The 21,893-nt window shown below is 33.7% G+C and overlaps 1 protein-coding gene across 1 annotated transcript; it reads left to right on the forward strand.

Moving 5' to 3' along the window:
• The first annotated feature begins 132 nt into the window (after window positions 1-132).
• LOC118274394 (odorant receptor 49a) lies at window positions 133-18,509 on the forward strand. The gene is made up of 10 exons (XM_035591863.2): window positions 133-635; window positions 2,381-2,592; window positions 3,056-3,171; window positions 3,411-3,486; window positions 3,909-4,053; window positions 4,183-4,282; window positions 4,646-4,759; window positions 6,642-6,797; window positions 17,631-17,687; window positions 18,258-18,509. Exons 1-9 carry the CDS (start codon window positions 319-321, stop codon window positions 17,682-17,684), a joined length of 1,290 nt encoding a protein of 429 aa, XP_035447756.2. The 5' UTR covers window positions 133-318; the 3' UTR covers window positions 17,685-17,687; window positions 18,258-18,509.
• The last annotated feature ends 3,384 nt before the right edge of the window (window positions 18,510-21,893 follow it).

The raw sequence follows: 21,893 nt of genomic DNA on the forward strand, positions 1-21,893 counted from the left end.
GACATAGTGTTTATATGTGTATGAAATACTATTACAATTTCGCCCATTATTTTTTATTGTGAACAGTTTTATGCATAAAAATGTTTTGTAAAAAAAGCAAACTTTATAAAAATATTCATGAAAAATAAAATATAAATATTATGTTTGATCCCTAAGAGCAATTTCGCACTAATGATTCAGCATAACCTTGATACTGCGAACTTTGCACAATACATACAATCGATTGTTCCCAACCACTATTAAATCTAATTAATAATAATTAGTTCCATACGTGCCCCCGCAACTTTCTTTCTATGTACAGAACATTTAACCGAATAAATGCCTCCACTTACCCACGAACCATTATTGAAACGGACAGTTGAATACAACCGCCATTATAGTTTCGACTCTCTCAAAATGAAGTCTGCAGCTATCGATTTGTCCCGACACATTTCGTTACAAATTGGAGCTCTCAAACTGTTCGAAATATGGTTTTACATACCGTACAACATGAAGGATGTCCGATTTTGGGTTCGTATTTGGACGAGAATAGTTTTGGGCATCATTGTGTTTGTAATACCGACGGGCAGCCAACTTATTTATGCAGTGCGCCTGATAATGTCGGGCAACGCTGAAATACAGGAGGTGGCCGGAATGTGAGTACTGACTTTGTTTAATATGATTCCGCGTCGTGTCCTCGGGTATAATTTGATTTTGCCATTATCTTGCATGATAAGCAGGATACGTACTTAGCGTCCGTAAAATATGATTAAAATCTTAATGGAGTTTGTAGCGTGTGTATACTTGAAAATGTTTTTCTTTTTTGAAAATATATAATATAACTTTTATTTCTTTTCATTTCTAGAGAGTTAATCTGTTTATCAAAATATCTGTAAAAAAAAATATTATGTTATAACGTTACATTTTAAAAGCATCTGATCAGGTAAAGATTTTAATTCGGTTAATAAATTATGGAAGGGACGACTAATCCACTCCATGAGCCCGAGTACATTGCAGAGTAAATTTTTTCAGATGCTAACCTTCTCTGGGTCCCATAAAATTCCCTTGGAAGGGACGATGAGGGTAAAATACGCCAGTGGTATGACGTACGTACTTACGAACATTTATTACTAAGGCTCGCGAGAAGCCTACTTAGATGTTACGGTATTCCGATACCGTAAAAAGGTTACTTTAGATACGGAGTCTACAGATATTTTAGCAACAGCGACAATCGATTAGTACGCGGAATATGGATTCGATGTAAACTCAAAACAATTATTATTGTAGTGACCAACGAATCACTAAATGTATCCACTACAACAAAGTTGCCAAATTCCATGTCCATCACTATTATTAAAAGAGTAGCGTGACTACCTCAAGCCTAAACCTCACTATACATTATTATGGTAATACAAAAAAAAATCCAAAGAACTTTTATGGTAATATCGGACAATCTATTTAGAGATCATTTAACAATTTGTAATGCTTATAATATTTTGATTGAAACAGTTTTGATTACGAAAAAGGGGACAAAAGAAATGCTTTGAAAATTGTAAAGAACCCTTCCGTGCTCATAAATTACATTATAACGACACAATAAATCTGCCGGCGTACGGGAATCGCGTGTAACATACATGACAAACCTAAATGAAACTGTTTTTTTTAACTTTCATTTCATTTGTTAAGGTCAAATCTTATCAGTGGCCTACTTACATAATATCAGTGAGTTAATGCCCTTGTGGCCGACGACAAGACAATATCTTTGCCAGAAATGTTTTTCGAAATGAGCGCAAGATTGTGGCCACGTCGCGTGATATGTTCCGCTGTACATGTGAGAATGTAGTGTTAATAGTTAACAATCCTTTGAAGATACGCTGCGGCAATCTGTTTCGAAGTTACAGATAAGACTGTTTTATACGTCCTATTTAAATGTTAATTGACACCGCTTTCACACTTCGAAGAGATTGATAACAAAGTTCTAGTTTACTAGTATAGGTAAAATAGTTGAATAAATTATTACATTCCGGAAAACACGATAAAGTCCATATCACACTTTAACGCCACCGCTCACACCTATCAAAATTAACTTGTAATTTTTAAAACATTAAAAGTTAGTGCGTAACTATAATATATTTCATAACATCTATACAAAAAAGCTGTAAGCGAGCGAGCCGCGCGCTGACAGCGTATTTGGTATTGCTTTCAAAGCAAAACTCGTCGTCGACAGCCGTGTCGTTAAGTACTGCGTGTGATGACTCTAAGTTTCTAAATAAATATTTTATAGTAAAGTTCCAAGGAGAAATTTATCTCGTTATTTAACAATTACTTCAGTAACTATTTCCAGCTCAACACTATACCAATAACGAACTAGAACTTACTAATTAAATATTAAACATTGCAGCATTAACTTGATATTGACCGAACTGCTGGTTTCCCTGAGGCTCTTAGATTTGAGTTTACGCCGTCATCGGGTTTCACAGCTCGCTGAACAATTGAAGTGTGAAGAATTCCAGTTCCATTCGCCAGCGCAGAAGAGAATATTAGAAAAAGCTGTGGAATCTTCTAGAAGATTGTTTTGGATATTGCTCTGTAGCTGTAGTTCTGATGTGCTTGGTTAGTTACTAGAGTAAATCCTATTTTTTAAATCTAATTTGAATTTATTTTTACTTTAACTATCGTGAGACATACTATGCGGAGTAAGCTGCGCGACGTCGCCGCGTGTGTGCACGCTGCTCATGATCAAGAGTCCCTCTGTGACTCGAAACTAGTAGAGCTTTGCTTAGAATATTTACGTGAGTAAACCGTTGTTCGAGTTAACTGGTGTAAATTTGTTATGGAGGGTCTTTTGATAAAGAAAGAATAAATGTAGATACTTTGAATAAAAAAAGAATGAGATATTATTTGATGGCATTATATTCAGCTGAAATTCAGACAATTATAATGTTTTGCTATTTCAAATTTATTACACTTGTATTTCACGATTGTTTAACCTTGCAAGAGGCGGTTCGTCTGCCTGTATAATTAATTATTTTCTTATGTATACTCGTCGATCTAATTGGCATCTGTATTATTCCAGTACACGTCGTGGTGGTGCCGGCTTTGCATAATTTCCAAACCCTACCTCTAAAGATGGATCTCGTGTACCTAGATGTTAATAAAGAATCGTATTTTAATTATTTATGCGCTTATCAGGTACATGTTTTAGCTTAATTATTTATGAGTGAATGACCAGTTTCAAAAGTTGTAGACTGGCCATTCTAGTTTGAAATTATGTATATGTTTGGTTTATTTATATTCTACGTAACTAATTCAATTGAATTAATCCAATAACGTCTATTTGAAGAACATTCGAGAAGCTTAGAGAGTCCAATACATTACAAAAATACCTATGATACGTAATCAAGCATTACTACTCGTATTGTTTATTTCAGATATTGTACAAACCGATGATGCTGGCTACATTCGCAGCGGTCCAGACATTACCCTGGGCCACCATGACTTGCGCAAGTAAATTAATTTTGCATATATTTAAGCTTTTGTAATGCATAAAATCTGAATAATACCATAAATCTCGTCAAGCACAGAGTCATCTGGGATAAACACATCGCTTAGGGGAGATTTGGACAACAGGGGTCCATATTTTGAGAAAAAATAAATAAACAAAACATTATTTCACATACGTGGGAGGGTAAACGGGAATTAGCCAAAAAATCATTGAGTATCACTACATGTCGACAAAGTGAAATCCGCAACCGCGCCGCGGGCCAAAGAAAAAAAAATATTTCCACGAAAAATAAGACAACAGAGTTTTCGTTCCGTTTGGAATATTAACATCACATGAACCGCGTTCAAAGGGCGTTGAATCTGAATAAAAAAAACTTTTCACGTGTAGAACTTTTTATGTAGTCAACGGTTTATTTGCTTTACAGTCAGCCAATTGGACGTTTTAATTTATAACTTGGAGAACATACAAGACCTGGTTAAGGCCACTGTGGCTGAAAAGCAGTGCACTGAAAATGAAGCATTTAGGGACATTTTCAAAGGCTGCGTCCTTCACCACTGCTCCATAATAAAGTAAGCGAATATTATCACTAATAACTCACTTTAATAATTCATTCTTTGCCACAAATTACTTCCTCGAATATTATGGTAATGAGAGTGATTTATTTAAATGTGATTCAGTCCGTGTTGTTTCTTTTCCAGATTTGTGAACACAATACAAAATGCGTTCGGCGGACAGTTATCAGCAACGTTGTGTCTGAGTACTGGTATTTTGGGAACAACTGCCGTACAAATGCTTTCGGTGCGGTTTTATTGAAATAAAGTATCAAAATGAAAATAGCACTACTAAATAGTAGACGTTGGTCGAATGGACGCGAGTGCGACTGCCGCACAAGGAGCCCTGGACCTTTTTCGGTTTTTCGAAAATTTCTCAATAATGGCACGGAGTCTGTAACTGTGCCCAGTATATGGCAATAGGTTCATTCCCTATTACATGGGACTTATAACACAAATGGTAAAAAGTGGGTGTACCTTGTATAGCGGCGTCGCGTGACTGTGCAAGTATTTAAACTTTAAAATGAAGATAGTATTTTTACGAATCATAAACATAACAATTTGCTTTTTATGGAATTGGAATAGGGCAACATTGCTTTTTATATTTCAGATTGAATCTCCCTTGAAGAACTTGACGGAAGTCATATGGGTTCTGGCTTACTTATCGATTTTCATATGCAATCTATTCATTGATTGTTACTTCGGAAACACTATCACTGTTAAGGTAAGTATTTTTATATGGAATCGGGGCCAAACGTGCAGATGGGCCACCTGATGGTAAGCAATCTGCGCTCCAATGGACATCAGCAACAACAGAGGAGACACAGGTGCGTTGCCGGTCTTTTAAAAAGGAATACTTTTTTTTAAAGGTCGTATCGATGATAAAACCTATATACTACTATAGATAAAATGAAAATATATAATCTATTTATCCTAGGTTCAAAATTAGGTTTATTGCGACCACTAGATCACTGACGATCATTAATTGACCACTCTCTACATAGCACTCAGCAGGATATTACATTACATAAATACCTTTGTCATGAATTTAAAAGCTGTCCCGTTACGTAAGATCAATAAAGCAACCAGAAAAACCAAACACAATAGCACTAAAAACCTAAACTGTTTAAAAAGAGGTCTTAGTATTTTCTAAACTACAATCCCAGGTACGGTCCCAACTTCAATGCTTCTAACAAGTTTTTAGGTCAGTAGAGTTCTATTTTTGGACCCACACGTACACAACCACCCACAACTCTATAACTACAGCAGTTTGAAATTTTATTTAAGTAAAAGGTTTAAAATTATACCTCAATAGTTGTTTTCAACTCGTAGAAATGAAATTAGAAAACAAAGTTTGTTTATAATTTCAGTTTAACGTTCAATACGGTATGATATTTAATTTGTTGGTTTGATTACAAGTACGACTGCAGTACGGGGGTTCGGAGTTTATTCTCTAGACTATGCTTGAAGTTTGATAGTATGTCGTTATGTATGTTTGTTGGCAAACTTCAAATCAAGTTTATTTTTGCTAGAACATTTCACCTCTATATACTTCCTCTATCCGGACCCGCGGACTACCTAGCGGGTTTACGGAGGTTCCGGCTCGAAAAGCAGGAGTAGGAACGGGGTGGTTTTTAGTCAGTAAGAGTCTGACATTCGCTCTCGCCTCGCCCAAGGCGGGAGAAGTCATTGGATGATTTTCCCTCCTTTAAAAAATATACTTCCTCCCTTAATTATTATCTTTATAAAAATCAGGATTTGATGTGAGATAGAACACAAATTCATTTTCTCTACTTTAGTCCGATATTAAATTATTTTTTTATCCTATGTGTATTCCAGCATATCTCATTTTTCTCATTTATACTTAATAGCAAATAACACAAAATCAAAACAGTTTCTCTATGTTTTTCTTACTTAAAATCGTAGTGACAATATCGAATAAAACCCCGAGTGTGGGGTACATCACACCTCGACCCTTGTTAGAGGCACGTGCCAAGCCAATTCAGTTACCCATCCTAAACACTTGGCTGACCTTAAGTTAAGCTCCACGCTTTACCCCAGGGTCTCCTAACCGGTTGCTTGTTTACTTTCAATAGAAATTTCTAATAGGATAAGAATATCATTATCAATGGCAGTTTTAAAGTGTAAAATTGTTTAAAACTTGGTTTTGCGTCTGAAAAAGTTAGGTTCGAGTTGAACCTTCATTTACTGACCTTTATTTATTTAGCAGAGAAGCAGCGTAGGCGTGACAAATAAACGTTTTCTTTTATTAGTTAAGTAATTATAGAATCATTTCTTACATATTTTTTCACCTTTAAATCTTTAAAGGGCAGAGATGTACAAATTCTACATCATACCAACTTTAGATCAATTACGTTATGAGTCCCATATCCTACATAGGTACATATAAACATATGCCTGTCTCAGGCAAAGATAATGATACGTCAATTCCTACGATCTTACATACCTCTTTCGCTTCATCAACAGTCATCAGCCTTTTCATATATGCTCCCATTTCCTATAGGCGGAAAACCTCCGTTCAAAAAAAGTCCATACATTATAGGAAAATTCTAAAAAGCCTTAAATAACCTTTCTCTTATTTCCAGAGCATGCACGTCTCAACAGTAATATTTTCCTGTCCCTGGATTGAGTTGCCAACGACTCTGAAGAAGAATCTGGTTATCTTCATAGCAAAGACACAAAGGCCGCTTGTCATAACTGCGGCGAAGCTCGTCCCGGTGTCCCTGGATACCTTTACCAAGGTAAATAGGTTAATTTGTATTTATTGATCTGTTTATGTGGATAGTAGGACATCATACATGTTTTTAAATAGAGAGCTAGGTAGAGATATGTGGTTTACCCTTGGTTATTTTTATTCTATTAAGCCCTATACGCAGCATGTATGTATTGGTAGAGGAAGATTTGTCTTCAACATTTGTCTACCGGCAGTCAAGGACTTAAATGTGTGTATTATAACCTTAGTAAGACATACTAAATTAATTATTATGGCTATCGGTTTACTAGAGGCTCAAGTTTAGTCGCGCTGCCACTGGCAGCAGTGTCGCGGAATGCTGCTCATGAATATGAGCTCCTAGCATGGCTTGAAACTAGTCGAGTTCCTCGTCAAACAGCAAAGTAACATCAGTAAACAGATAACCATAATAATTGATTTAGGTAAATGTGTTATTAAATAAGATGAAATCATTGGAAAAGGTCTGGTTAAATTACATTATCTTTTACTTATCTTAGCTTAGCCAAGAGTAATTATAGACCAACCCTAGTGCTGCTAATCAATGACTTTCTTGTAAGGAAAGACAAATATTAATATATCTAATAATATTATTATCTGCAAAAATCGACGTCTATAATTATACAACTAACGATTACATAGAAAAAAGAAAATAACTAATTGGAATTATTATCATTATGTTCTACGACACGGTCAGACATTACGTTAGTAGTTCCACAGAAAATATTGTCCTTGATCGGTCGACAACACTTTCGCAATGTGTCAGCGCCGGCGTGAGACACGTGTATTCGGGAGAATTGGGTCAGAATTTTATGCGGAAATAAATACATTGTAAATATTTAAATTGATAATATTTAAAGAGGAGCTGATGCAGTTGTTTGTTCGTCCATTTTTACAGACACTACTCGCACTTAAACTGCCTCGTTGGTCGAGTGCGACTACCGGACAAGGGGTCTCGGGTTCGATTCCCGGGTCGAGCAAAGTATTACTGGACTTTTTTCGGATTTTCGAAAAATTCTCAGTAGTAGCACGGAGCCTGGAAATGTGCCCGGTATATGGCAATAGGTTCACCACCTATTACATGGGACTTACAACATAAATTGTGAAAAGTGGGTGTAAATTGTACAGTGGCATTACATGCCATGATGTGCACCTCTGCCTACCCCTTCGGGGATCAAAGGCGCGACGATATGCATGTATGTACTATTCGCACTTCTTTTTTTATAGAAGCCAATGTTCTCATGAGAAGAAAATTGAGAATATCGTGTTGGCTTGATAAAACACTTTCTGTTCTATTCTTTATTGAAAGTAACTGAAGTTTATATCAAAATAAAAAAAATAAGACCTTAACCAAACGAATGATATTATGGCTGATTAAATAGCTATTTTGTTTATTGAAATTCATTCGTAAATAGCGACGAAGCGACGAGAAGATGAGACTTTTTGCCTATATATAGTTTATTGTTAAATGTATTGTGAATTTTATTGAAGAAAATAGGTACTCAAACTCACTGGGCTTGCAGACAACATAATCCTTTAAAAACAAGTTTCATTTTTTTATTTGAACAAACAATTTTTGTAAACAAAAATAATACTACAAAATGAAAAAACGTTTTCTTTGTATGTCAATCTATTTTGTTTTTCTTAATCCAATAAACGCCAAACGAGAGCTAGGCAGTAGAAAAAAAGGGACTGGGGCGCTTTGAAATAGTGGAAACGTCGGAAAGGTAGGTTGTCGAATGCAGAGAACTATTTCACCATTACAGGAAAAGCTGTACAATTTTCCTTTACTGAAAGAAATGAATTATTTAAACAATAAATAGGTCAGTTGGGGTAAAGGTGAACCACACTATAATATTATAAATGTGAAAGTTTGTTTGTTTGGGTATTTGTCCGTCAATCACGCTGAAACAACTGAATGGATTTTGGCGAAATTGCGTATGAGCTAACTTGAGTGATAGCGTACTTTTTATCCTACGGGAACAGAGGTGAAGCCGCTGGCAGTTAATATATTTTAGTATATTTAACTAGTATGGTATATTTTTACCTTTAAACAAATCAAACACTTTATGGATAAAAAATATTAAAAGACCCATGACTTCAATACTAGACCATAAGTCTGTTCTGTGTTATGTAAGAGCGTTAACCATAATCTCCACACTTAGCAAAAGGATTGGAGATTGCAGTTTAAACGGATTAAGTTGATTATAGAACTGCTACCCAATCTCTATTACATATACAGTTCATCTGTCTTTGTCTCCTATTGTAGGAAGGATAGGTTGACCTAATATGCATTGATATATTGGCAGATATGCTTCAGCTTCAAACTTATTTACTCTAGTCGTATTACAATGACAAAACCAACATTTGTAACTTGTACCGTACAGATAGCACTCGGGAGTGGACAACTAGCAAGTTTTATCATATTTAATACGAGTATTTAGTTTACAAAGTTATTATTAGTTTATAGTAGTTGAATTTGAGTTCAAAGTTTGTTTAGCTCGCGCAAGTACTTGCCTCGAAGTATTTAGAAATAGTCGTGAAATATATTTCTGTATTGTTATATAATAAGCCAAGCTGTAAACAATAGAATTTGCCTTAGTAAGAATTGATTGGATTTAAAATTATTTCTATTTTTGTTTCTTGTTACCATCCAAACGATATAAAATGTTTGTGCTACATAATAATTCGAAAATGTTAATTTAAGTTTAAAGTTCGTTCGCTTTATTGCAGACTCTGATCCATTACAGCAACTTCTACATTTAATTTCTACAAAAATCTTACTAATATTATAAATAATGTTAGTTTGTGTGTTTGTTTGTTAAGTACTCATCATCATCGTTATCATATCAGCCACAAGACATTCACTGCTGAACATATCCAATGACTTTGTTCCTTAATCACGTCAAAATGGCTGAAAAGATCAAAATTAAATTTGGATCAGGGGTAGGTTATGGTCTAGAATAACACATAGAATTCTTTTCAATCCACGGGACTGCAGACGAAGCCGCTGGTAGAAATTAGTTTAAAAATAAGTTCAACCCAGACAAAGTAATCGTTCTAGTTCTAAAAATATAAATCCTAAAAATATCCCAGTCTATCGTTACGATTAAAATCGTTCCGAAAAAAGATTCTTATTTCAAATTCTGAGTATCTTACTAAGTACGAGTATTATACGAAGTACCAAACGCTACTAAGTTAGAAATTCATAGTACAGCTTCAGTAGACAATCATTATTCATAGTCGTTTATCATATTTTTTGTCCTCAAATATTTGGGATCACTTCCAAGATACTCCCCATTGTCATTGTACAATTCGAGAGATAAGTCCCGGGTGTATTAATTTTATTGTATGAAAAAACTTTCCACACAATTTTCATTAATAAATTGTTTGTGCTAGGGAACAGTAAACGTTAGGCGAGGCATCCACTACATTTTCTTAGAAAAATTACTGTAAATGGCAAGATTACTATAATATCAGAAAATACATCACTTTTTCTTTTTCTCTTTAATAAAACATTGCCTCGCACTAAGAATTTCTCCTCGCATCCACGATACAGGATTTTTTATTGCATACACATCACACCAAGAATCAACAATTTGTAGATCACACAAAGAGTTGCTTCGTGCGGGAATCGAACCCACTACACGTTGCGCGGCAGCCGGTTGGCCAGCCACTGTACCGTGCAGTCGCTAATTATATACATAAGATTCATAGACGGTTAAAATCAAACCAGAACATGTTCACCATGTTTGAATTGGGCAAAAACAAGAATTCTCTTCTCGCTAAAAAACCCGATGAAACGAGTTTTTGAATTTACACCGATTTTTTCACCTAATCCAATAACTGTTTCAAAGAAACTTTTATACACTCGTAGACTTAGCTAACCACCACCATTCCCAACAAATCCTCAAAAGAGAAACAAATAAATATTGGATTGATTGAGGAAAAAGTTTGAGATAAAATTGAAAAGACAAATAACAACAATTAGGTCACATGTAGGTACATTTTCGAAGAAAAACAGAAAGTCTAGTTGTGGCGACTGTTTTTCTTTCAGAAAACAATATTTATTAGGAAAGTTCATTAGCTACTTCCAAGAGTATGTCCACATAATGAATTGGCTTAACCAAACTTTTTCAAAGAATTCAGTACTCGTACGTACTTCATTTAATACTGCATTCCTAGTACCAACGAAATGTTTCCATTACAAATGCATGATTCTTAGTACAATTTGTAACTGCAGTATGACCTAAATACCTGGACTTTTTGGACAATTATTTTTAATGGTAGTTCTTTTCGAGGAATTTTTATAACTATGCAAGTTGTATATTGCGTTAGTCTCTTTTTAATTACAATTGTAACTGTTAGCTTAAAACTTTAGACTTAATTATCTGATCCGACTAAGTTTGTCTATTTCTTATTGAATGTAACTACTATTTTATAATTAGTAACAATGACAGAGAGTTGTCAAGTTGCTTATTATAAAAATGCCTTTGACAAGTTCCTTTTAAATACTGATATTTTCTTACTCAAGCCATTTATTAGCGCACCATATTTTCTTTTTCGCCATATTTTAAATTTCACTGATCCTGTACTATGTACAACTGTTCTATGACTACTTACGAGGAAACGAATATTTATTTTACACTTCCTTTTAACAACCATCTATTTACGGCCGACCGAGGATTACCAAACTTTGTTATTAAAACCACCATAATAAATCAAAACAACTTAATTTCATTTCATAATTCGATCCATTATCAAATTTACAAAAAGTTTGTTATTAAACTTATTACTTTGTTAAATATTCAGAAGTTTACAGCGATAGCAATCAGAAAACCTATAGTACTTTATACAAGTATTTAAAATTTTCTTTAAGAGCACTAACTTGTTCTTACGTAGCTAGTACCTAAATAACATTTAAAATTTTCAAATAAAACTTTATCTCGAAGTTCGGAGCCCATATTTATGAGGCGCATTAATTCTATTAGTCCCGTTTTTTTAATGAATTCATTCATCTCTGATTCTATTAAAATTTAAATAAAAAGTTACATTTATTTTTGCACTTAAATGAACATTACTTTTAATTAAGAAAATTAATTTGTTTTGCATAGAAATGTTTCTTAACCAACTGTATATAAAGCCTTGATAATGTCAGTCGCTCTTGTCAAGCAAGATAAATGGGTAGTTTTCTCAGTCAAAAATAAATTCTTTCGACTTTTCAATACAATAAAAAATTCAAAACCAATCACCCTTTCATTCATAGATTTGATGATGAACTTAATTTTGGAATAAACTTTCTAGAAATAAGTCTGCTATTTGACGTAAAAATGATAACGGCACAACGCATTGTTTCATACAAAATTAATAGAAAATATCGTTTCTGAATTTGATTAGTAAGAAACTAGCCTATTCATAAAAAAGGTACATAACTACAACTTACTACTATTGTCACAATCTGTCTTACAACTTCCCATATCACCACCATCGATGTAAAACAATGTACAGTTACGTCATACATAGTACCTACTGGTTTCAATAACGATACACGGTGGGCGTTTCATTCAACCTCCGCGTCCAATACCTTCTATTACTCCGAGAATCAGGATTCCGTAATCTATACAGAAGCTTAAAGGTGCGTACAGATTAAGTTGTAGGATGTTGTATAACTTATGTTTTCTTGCATGTTCACATTATTTTTTAATCTATATCTATACATATAATAAAATCGTAGAAAAGTGCTGTCTGTACATTGAAAATAAAAATAAAAAAAATAGCAGGGGTTATTGTTATGTCGATGTCGAACCCAAAAATGTAATTAACTTTTTTTTTGTCTGTTTGTCTGTTTGTCTGTTTGTCTGTTTGTCTGTTTGTCTGTTTGTCTGTTCGTCTGTGCGCGCTAATCTCAGAAACGGCTGATCCGAGTTGGATGCGGTTTTCACGAATATATTGTGGGATGCTTAAATTTACATTTAGTGTTTGTTTCATGTCAATCGGTTCATAAATAAAAAAGTTATGTCAAATTAAAGAATCACGTCGAACATTCTATGCTTATACCATTAATCTCCGCAACTATTTGACGGATTTGGTTGAAATTTGGTACAGATATAGTTTAGAACCTTATAGAAAGGACATAGATATATTTTTATTTCAAAAATCAAAAAATAAAAATAAGAAATAAATTATTTATAAATAATTCTATGTCGATCGTTACACGACTTCGGTTCATGTTATTGTTTTAATTTATCGAAAAAAGTAAATAAATAGTAAAAAGGTATGAAAAAAATAATATCAATATAATAAAACATTTAGTACAAAGAAAATGCTCTAACGGAGTATAGATAATTCTATGTCGATCGTTACACGACTTCGGTTCATGTTATTGTTTTAATTCATCGAATAGTGGTCCTGCTGTTTCGTATATTCTAAATAAATTGGTTTCGTTGTATTTGTCAATTAATAAGTTTATTTGTTGGGTTTGCCTGGTTTTCTGGTTAAATTATTTAACGTAGGTTTAGTTTGATATCGATTATTAGTAGTTACTGTAGTTAGTTTTTTTAATAAAATTGTAAGTCTAATTTATTAATTAATTAGATAGATTAGATTTAAATTATTTGGTTAAGCTTGGTTATTATAGCATAGAGGATAGGTTGTAATATAATTTGTTTTTTAATTGTTATAAATTCGTAATTCGTAGCTTTCTTTAGTTTTAAGTTAGTTTTCATCTTAAGTTCGGAAAGATTATAATATTTCTTTAGTTTAAGTCCGTTTTTAAACTATTTTTTCAATGCCCTAAGTGAGTATACATCTATTAAATTCAAACGCAGAGCTCATTATGTTGATTTTTGAAGAGTTCCCTGGAATATCTTCTACATCTCATTTTTGAAGAGATTCCGCGAGATCGGGAACTATGTGGTTAAAACCAAAAAATTGCCGGAAGTCACTATTCCACGCGAACGAAGTCGCGGGCAAAAGCTATTCTAAATAAATTGGTTTCGTTGTATTTGTCAATTAATAAGTTTATTTGTTGGGTTTTCCTGGTTTTCTGGTTAAATTATTTAACGTAGGTTTAGTTTGATATCGATTATTAGTAGTTACTGTAGTTAGTTTTTTTAATAAAATTGTAAGTCTATAATTTATAAATTAATTAGATTTAAGTCGTTTCTTTTAAATTATTTAGTTTAAGCTTGGTTATTATAGCATTGAGGATAGGTTGTAATATAATTTCTTTTTTAATTGTTATAAATTCGTAATTCGTAGCTTTCTTTAATTCTTTAGTTTTAAGTTAGTTTTTATCATAAGTTCGGAAAGATTATAATATTTCTTTAGTTTAAGTCCGTTTTTAAACTATTTTTTCAATGCCCAAAGTGAGTATACATCTATTAAATTCAAACGCAGAGCTCATTATGTTGATTTTTGAGGAGTTCCCTAGAATATCTTCCACATCTCATTTTTGAAGAGATCCCGCAAAATCGGGAACTATGTGGTAAAAACCAAAAATTTGCCGGAAGTCACTATTCCACGCGAACGAAGTCGCGGGCTATAATAAATCTGTAGAAGGGTCAATTCTGTTCATTGAAAATATAGAAAAAATAAATAGCAGGGTGTTACTGGATCGATACCAAACCCAAATATGTGATTATTATTTTTTTGTCTGTCTGTCTATATATGTTCAGGCATCACGTGAAAACTAACGGTTTGATTTCGATGAAACTTGGTATAATTATATCTTATTATCCTGGACATAAAATAGGTTACTTTTTATCCTGGAAAAATACGTAGAAAAAAATCTTTATTTTCAGTTTTATTCTGCTCAACAGCAGTAGCTCAATAGAGGGATCTTCTTAATTATTATGGGCCTCGCCGTATTTGGGTCCAATAGATATTTATAAGGGTAGTTCTTCAGAGACAAAATTTTCGATGTCTTTGGGAATATTTTTGAAACCAACTAACAAAACGGCATGTAATATTTTTTTAGTATAGTTTAGCTATATCAGTTACTAGGACAAATAATATTTTTTAAATAATTGCAGTCTAGGTACAAAATATTTTTTTTTAAAGCTTGTTCTTCTGATTCATATGGTGTGTCCGTTTGCCATTTTCCGGAACAAAGTAGTCGATTTCGCATTTTCCCTTTGATACTTCAATATAAATTATAATTACATCGAAAGGAGATGAGTCGTCCTCTTCAAAAAAAAATACATTCGTTATAACTATGTTAGTATGATTATAAATAAATAAATAAGAAGTGTCCGGCGTATAATACTGATTAATATGGCGTAAGCTACGAATGACCATACTTGGTCGGGTATTAATAATGAGAGTCTGGCTTCCTGTGCGGAGGGAAACCAGGCGTGCAACGGACAAGTTAGGAGGCGGACGTGCGGCTGGTTGGCTTAGATCCAGGTGTTACTAAGGTAAATATCTGATTCATCTGTGTTTGGTTTACATGGCATCCTGATTACAATGCCTATTTTATAAAATTTACTTTACAGTTTTAAAACTTCAATCTATGTTTCGTGTGAAGCTTTTTGGTTATACATTCGTGTAGAAAAATGATAAGAATGAAGTCTGTATATACGATGAGTTATGCATGATTGTAAGCAAAATCCTGATTCATCTGTGCCTGATTCGTATGGTCAAAACCGCATATGAATCATAAAATAATGCTCTTGTTGCGTTGTCCATTTCTTTACTAGTCTTATTTTTAAATTAACTTAGCTATAAATGTTATAGCTACAATTTAAAAACTTTTTTTGAGGAATGTAATTAATATGAGTCTGAAATTGCTAATCCACCCTGAGCAAGCGTGATGATGAATGCTCGTGACTTCTCTGTGCGAAAGTACTCGAAAATGGTATGCTAACAATTAAAATAAATACAGAGCTCATTTACATACAATTTTCAATTGTTCAACAGATTCATCTGTAACAATTTCTGATTCATCTGGGCTGAAAATATTCAAACGTCGATATCTCGAAAACTATTTTTTTAAAACGAGTCCCTCATTCGAATATACATTATTTGGTATAACTATTTTCATATGAACACGTGTTACAGATCTTAAAGTGGAATTAAATTTTGGCCATATGAATCAGTCAAAGAATCAAATTTCGAAGAACTACCCATAAGATGTCATTGTCAGAGTTACTCAAAATGGAGAAATAAAAACTTCCACGCGAAGACCGACATCCGCGCGGACGGAGTCGCGGGCAGAAGCTAGTTGTCTAATAATAACAAAACGTCTGAGTAATAATGCAAAACAGAGTGTGATAAATCAATCATAACGTTATTGACCTATCCATGTCCATATTATAACGATCGATTTCAGATTTTATTTTGTTATTTTAAAGTTCATTTTTTTCATTCTAGACAGTGAAAGTCTTCCGGCTATTGATAATGATGATTGCTTGTATTTGATTTATATTTTTTTTATGGAATATGAGGCAAACGAGCAAACAAGTCACCTGATGGTAAGCAATCAGCGCCGCCCATGGACACCCACAACACCAGAGGAGTTGTTGTCCCATTAACATCCTCACACTCACTGTATAATAATATTATATAACATTAGCGTTGATCCTTCTGTAATGCAATTCACAATTTCGACGCGAGATTATATTACATTCAGTATCCCAATTTCAGGAACATGTTTTCATCTTAATCTATACGCACAATAACAACCCCTAGGGAGATCGGTTGTACCAATTTTTCTCCTGATTATGCGTCGGTAACACGGCGTCTGATCACGCCAATATACCGGCGATGAGCCAAAGGCGTTGAAGTTTGTAATCGCAATTTGTGAAAGCTTTTTCAAACTTGACTAATTTTTTGCTGTATAAAAATTGTTGTTCATTTTATTTATATTGATACCAAGTTCACAAAGACGCGTATTTTTTTGTTATGCTTTGTACAAAATTGTGTTTAAAATACAATAACTTTGTAGTCTTATTCTGTTTTAAGAGATTGGGTGATTACCTATATTATTATACTCGTATCAAGATGTATGACTTATTTTTAGGGCCTATGTTAACTGTGACATTCCCTAGACTTCATGCCCAATAGTAAAAACCTTCGCTGTCACCACTACTCCAGTACGCAAGTCAATCTTGCTACCTAAAAGCTCATTTTCCGAATTTTCTATTAACACATGTGTAAACGTAATCGATTCGCAGCCATACTACCCAATGAATAAGAAATCGTTTAAACATGGCCCTAAATACACATTTCACCGCTACATAAGTCTCGCATTTGCAAAACTATCGAATTCACGTCGAACGGTCATTTTTATTTGGTAAGCTTATCACGTGCGCGTGTACCAACACATTAATAGATACAAACTACTAAATTATTCATCAGGAGTCGCCGTGGCCTTCAGAAAACCTCGGGCTACCCACTGTCCCTATGGAATGACCCCGGCTTTCTGTAGTTTAATCTTTGCCAATTAAGCCTGGACACAGGATGTTGTCATAGAATACGCGATCATTTTTACTGCTTGCAATTTTTATTATCTTTCTCTCTGGTACCGGATTAATTAAATGTAAATTACGACTGCAGAAATAAAAATAATAGGCCAATTTCTAAAGTTTTTATTCCAGGAAGTATTTTCCTGTTTCGTTTCTAGATGCACGAAGTTTTATGCCAGTATTTAAACTTAATTCATTTGCGGTTAAAATAAAGTTAGGAAAAAAACTTAGAAATCATTTTAATTTTATATTTTTATGAAAACTTACTTTATTTTTTTAATTTGCATTTAATATCAAAATGTAGCCCAGCATGACTCGACACTCATGTCTAAAATAAATTAATTTCCAGCATTAATTATAAATTATATTTTCGTTTCCAGGTTATGAATTGGACTTACAAGGCTTTTGCAGTCATGAATCAAATGAAGAATTAATTGGTAAGGGCTACGTGATTGGAAAGTTGAGATACAACGTTCCGGTGATAAATAATATTAGTAACATTTCCTTTAAATAATATTCGAACAGATTTGTAGAAAAAATTGCACTATAATGTCGAACCGAAACAAAAATAACAGTTTAGGAAACAGTGAGTGAGTGCCGACCCGGAGCTACGGACTACTTAGCGGGTTTACCAGGGCTCCGGCTCAAGGATTAGATTTAGGAACGAGGTGGTTTTTAGTCAGTCAGAGTCTGACACTTCCTCTCGCCTCACCAAGGCGAGAAAGTCAATGGATGATTTTACCCAAAAAAGGAACAGTGAATAAAGTTCCCTAAAAAAGGAAGAATCGTCACCTCGCCTGGTCGGAGGTGACCAAGCCTACAGCGAACTTTCTGCCAAATAGCTGTTCATTGGAATTTTCTATCCATGTCCATCCACATGTAAACTTCATATGTGTGTAACAACAGCAAATAAGTAACCAAAGCGATACACTATAACAAAACGGTTTTATTTAAAATGGTTCAACGAATAAAATAAAACAATATAACAATTTATTTTTTATTTTCAGCCATGATCGTCCCGCTGCCGAACAAAGGCCACAACAATTAATTTTGTTTATATAACAAACCTGTTTATGAACACGTTAACACCTCTTATAAATGCACTTCTAAAGCATCCTTTACAACCGTAACGAAGCACCTAGACTAGACGTATAATATGAGTGTTTAGCACAAAGTTAGTTAATGTGCACCTGTCTGCACGGCAGACTGCAGTTAATGTATATTTAACTTCTATGGGCAGCATTAGGAGATAACTGTAGCACCACGATAATATGGTAATAAATTATTTTTGTTGAATTCATTCAATTGTGTTTTATTTACAGTTTCCTATTTTAATATTTGAAGAGGTTATTGAAACCTTACAAGTTTAATTTATCATCATCGTCATCAACAAGCTATAAGTGGCCACTGCTCTCGCACGGAGAAGGTTTGGGGATTAAACACCACACTGGCTCAATGCGGGTTGGTTATTTCAAAGTTATAATTAGAAATTATAAGCCCTGGTTTCCTCATGATGTTTTCCTTTCCGTTAGTCAGTGGTGTCTAAATAATCTTATAAAGTACAACATATAACTGGGAAAATGTTACATTCGTACTTGCCGTTGGTAGGTCTTAAACCTTCGGGCCACAACCACATTAATTTTATTAACCTTATTTAATCATATTTCCCGTACTTTTACCCTTAATTGATATTTGTTACTTACAGAAACAGATACCTGTATAAATAAACCTGTTTAAAAATAAATACATAAATTTTCACAACCCTACAAAATTTATTCGCACTTAAACTATAGTGAGTACAAAAATATAGTCTCAGTCAGAGTATAAAGATTAGCGAGTCAGCAAGCCAACAGCGTCTGACTACCCGGCACCCGAGGTGTGGCGTTAAATGCCGATTAACTTAAGAAACGTTTACTACCGTCACTTGGCGAAGCTCTTTTATTGCACCCAACCATTTATTTTTATTTAAAACCCTCATTCTTAAAGAATAATGTCGACCCAAAAGGGTAAACTTGAGTCGTTTGATTTTCAAATGTATTTGAACATTATACTCGTATTTATGCCAATCATTCAGTGGCGTATTCAATTTGCTTCTGTGTTGCGTGTACCAAACCTAATATTAACATTTTATTTTAATTCCACACGTATTGGATACACCGAAACCACTGTTTTATATACACATGGTTCAATTTCAGATTCTAGGAATAGCAGTCCAATTTTGAATTTAAAATATCCAATAATATTTTACTCCTAATTCAACAAACAATAATAAACCTAATGAAGATATTTTCAAATAAATCAAAATATTTAGTATTAGAATATTGAAACAATAATGTACGGTATTTTTTTTCTTTATTTCATTTTTTAAACAGATTTTATTTACTGTTTGAAGCATTTAAAAGTTATAATATACATTTTCTACTGATAAACGATAACACACAAGTATGAGTACAATACTATTGATGGAACAAAACAGATCAGCAGAAATTCCTATAACCAGAAGTTTTCGTGCAAATCAGCCGAAATACGCGGAGAACGTTACGGCACCGGTACTAAAGAATGCACACGTTCACGTCAGCGCTCACACGACACCCAATATCCAACATATCTCGACAATTCTGTGCCAAATCTAACACCAAATGAGTTAACAGAGCGGCATTTGCAATAATTGACGATGGTGTCGAATTATGAGGAATAAGCGATTCATCCATTAGTGACAAATGTTTACTGCAATCAGATGCGCTGCAGCTGGACGTACGCAATTAATCAACAGATACATGTAGCTACATACTTACTTACATATGTACGTACATCGCTGCAGCTACAATGGATACGGCTGATCAAACAATAGACGCAGCTAGTCTCCACACATGTAATCTGATATAGACATTTTGTAAAAATCGAACACGATGGAAGCTATTTAATAAAAGCAAACGCTTTATCGAGTATTTTATTTATTTTGAATCATATTTCTAAACTGGAATAGTAAAATCACTTCTGTAAACTTCCTTCAACCTTTGCTAGCTCTAAAATGTAATAAACTAAAGGAAAACTAAATCTATATTTAAAGTTCAACACTTGCGTGGAAAAGTATAAGTACAAATGTCTCTCATTGGCCTTGTATTCGTTTTAGGATGTCGAATAATAGGTTTACAGTTTCTATCTCATAAACAACAATTGCATGGTTCTGATCACGGTTTTTATTTTATAAAACTAGTACGTGGTAATAATGAGTAGAGACTATATTCATTAATGAACACTAAAATTTTCATCACATCAAACAGATGATTGTTTTCACCGAGGAAAATTGTAATGAAAAATGGATTTAAGACATCAGGATATCATCATTGCAATAAGAAGAATAGAAGTAATTGTACTCAACTTTCTACTTATTTAAAGTCACACTAGAAGTCATGCTAGAGTCTATCATGCACATAATACTATGCGCCTGTTACGATAATGTAAATTCTGTAAAACAAAATATACATTTATTCTCACCATTTTCTGTTTATAAAACACTGCGAATTTTATCTAATTAAACTTTTGTTTAAAAGACGCTGACTTATTTTAAATTCTACATTTTTAAGTCACCATATAGTACGAGCCATTGCATTGGTATTTGGATTCCTTTTTTCAGAAATAAACGATTTGACATTTCTAGTCATTATTTAAGTTTAAAAGTGCAGCATTTGCTCCCCGACTTCAATAATGGTCCACATTAATTCTAACTTTTGTTATAGAATGGCAACGTTGCGGGATTCTGCACTCTTAATATATCTTGTCGTTATAACTTTGAACTTTTTGTCAAAGAAATCTAATTGTTACCTTAGAATATTTTTACTAAGTTTGAAATGCTCTTTACCTGCAAAAAAAAACAAATGGGTTTGAAAGAACATGAAAGACATTCGTCGGAATCAACAGTGATTTTTTTTTTATGTATATGATGGTTCGACGTTCGCTATCTCGCCTGATAGTAAGTGATGATGCGGCCTATGATGGAGCACGTCTGCCCATGACCAACCTATTCACTCAGGAAGACACCCAGGTTATTCCCATCAGAAAACACAGACTCCAGCAAAAGATTCCAATCCTTAACAGCTCGCACAAGCACCTTCCACTTTTTTTCTAGCCTTAAGTAACATACTTTATTTACAAACACGCTAGTATGTTTCGGTACATGTAAGTCATCGTAACCAATAAAGTCAAGGCCGAGTGATAAAAGAAACATCAAAGGATTTACAAAATCAACGTGCGTCGACAGCCATCAAAATATTTGCAAACATACGACCGACGTCGATAATTCGATTTGCGCCGTCCTTCGAACGTATGTAATAACTCAACACGACTCGAAAAGCAGAACATTTCATGATATTTAGTAAAACTTATGTACTTCATCAAAGTCATATTGAAAGTAGCTACTCAAGTGTCGCATCAAATCTTAAAACACTAAAATTTCAATGAAAATTCACTACATACCAATGGTAACGACAAGATTGCGTTCTAAAATAATTCATTATACGAATCCATTAAACTACGTGATAAATATTTGTAAAATATATTATCACTAGTTTATTACCACAGAAGCGTCAGAAACCTTTTGATACACCATTCTACGTATATAATAAAACCAGGAGAATAAGACC

This window comes from Spodoptera frugiperda, chromosome 3, assembly GCF_023101765.2.
Source record: "Spodoptera frugiperda isolate SF20-4 chromosome 3, AGI-APGP_CSIRO_Sfru_2.0, whole genome shotgun sequence".
Classification (NCBI taxonomy): Eukaryota; Metazoa; Arthropoda; class Insecta; order Lepidoptera; family Noctuidae; genus Spodoptera; species Spodoptera frugiperda.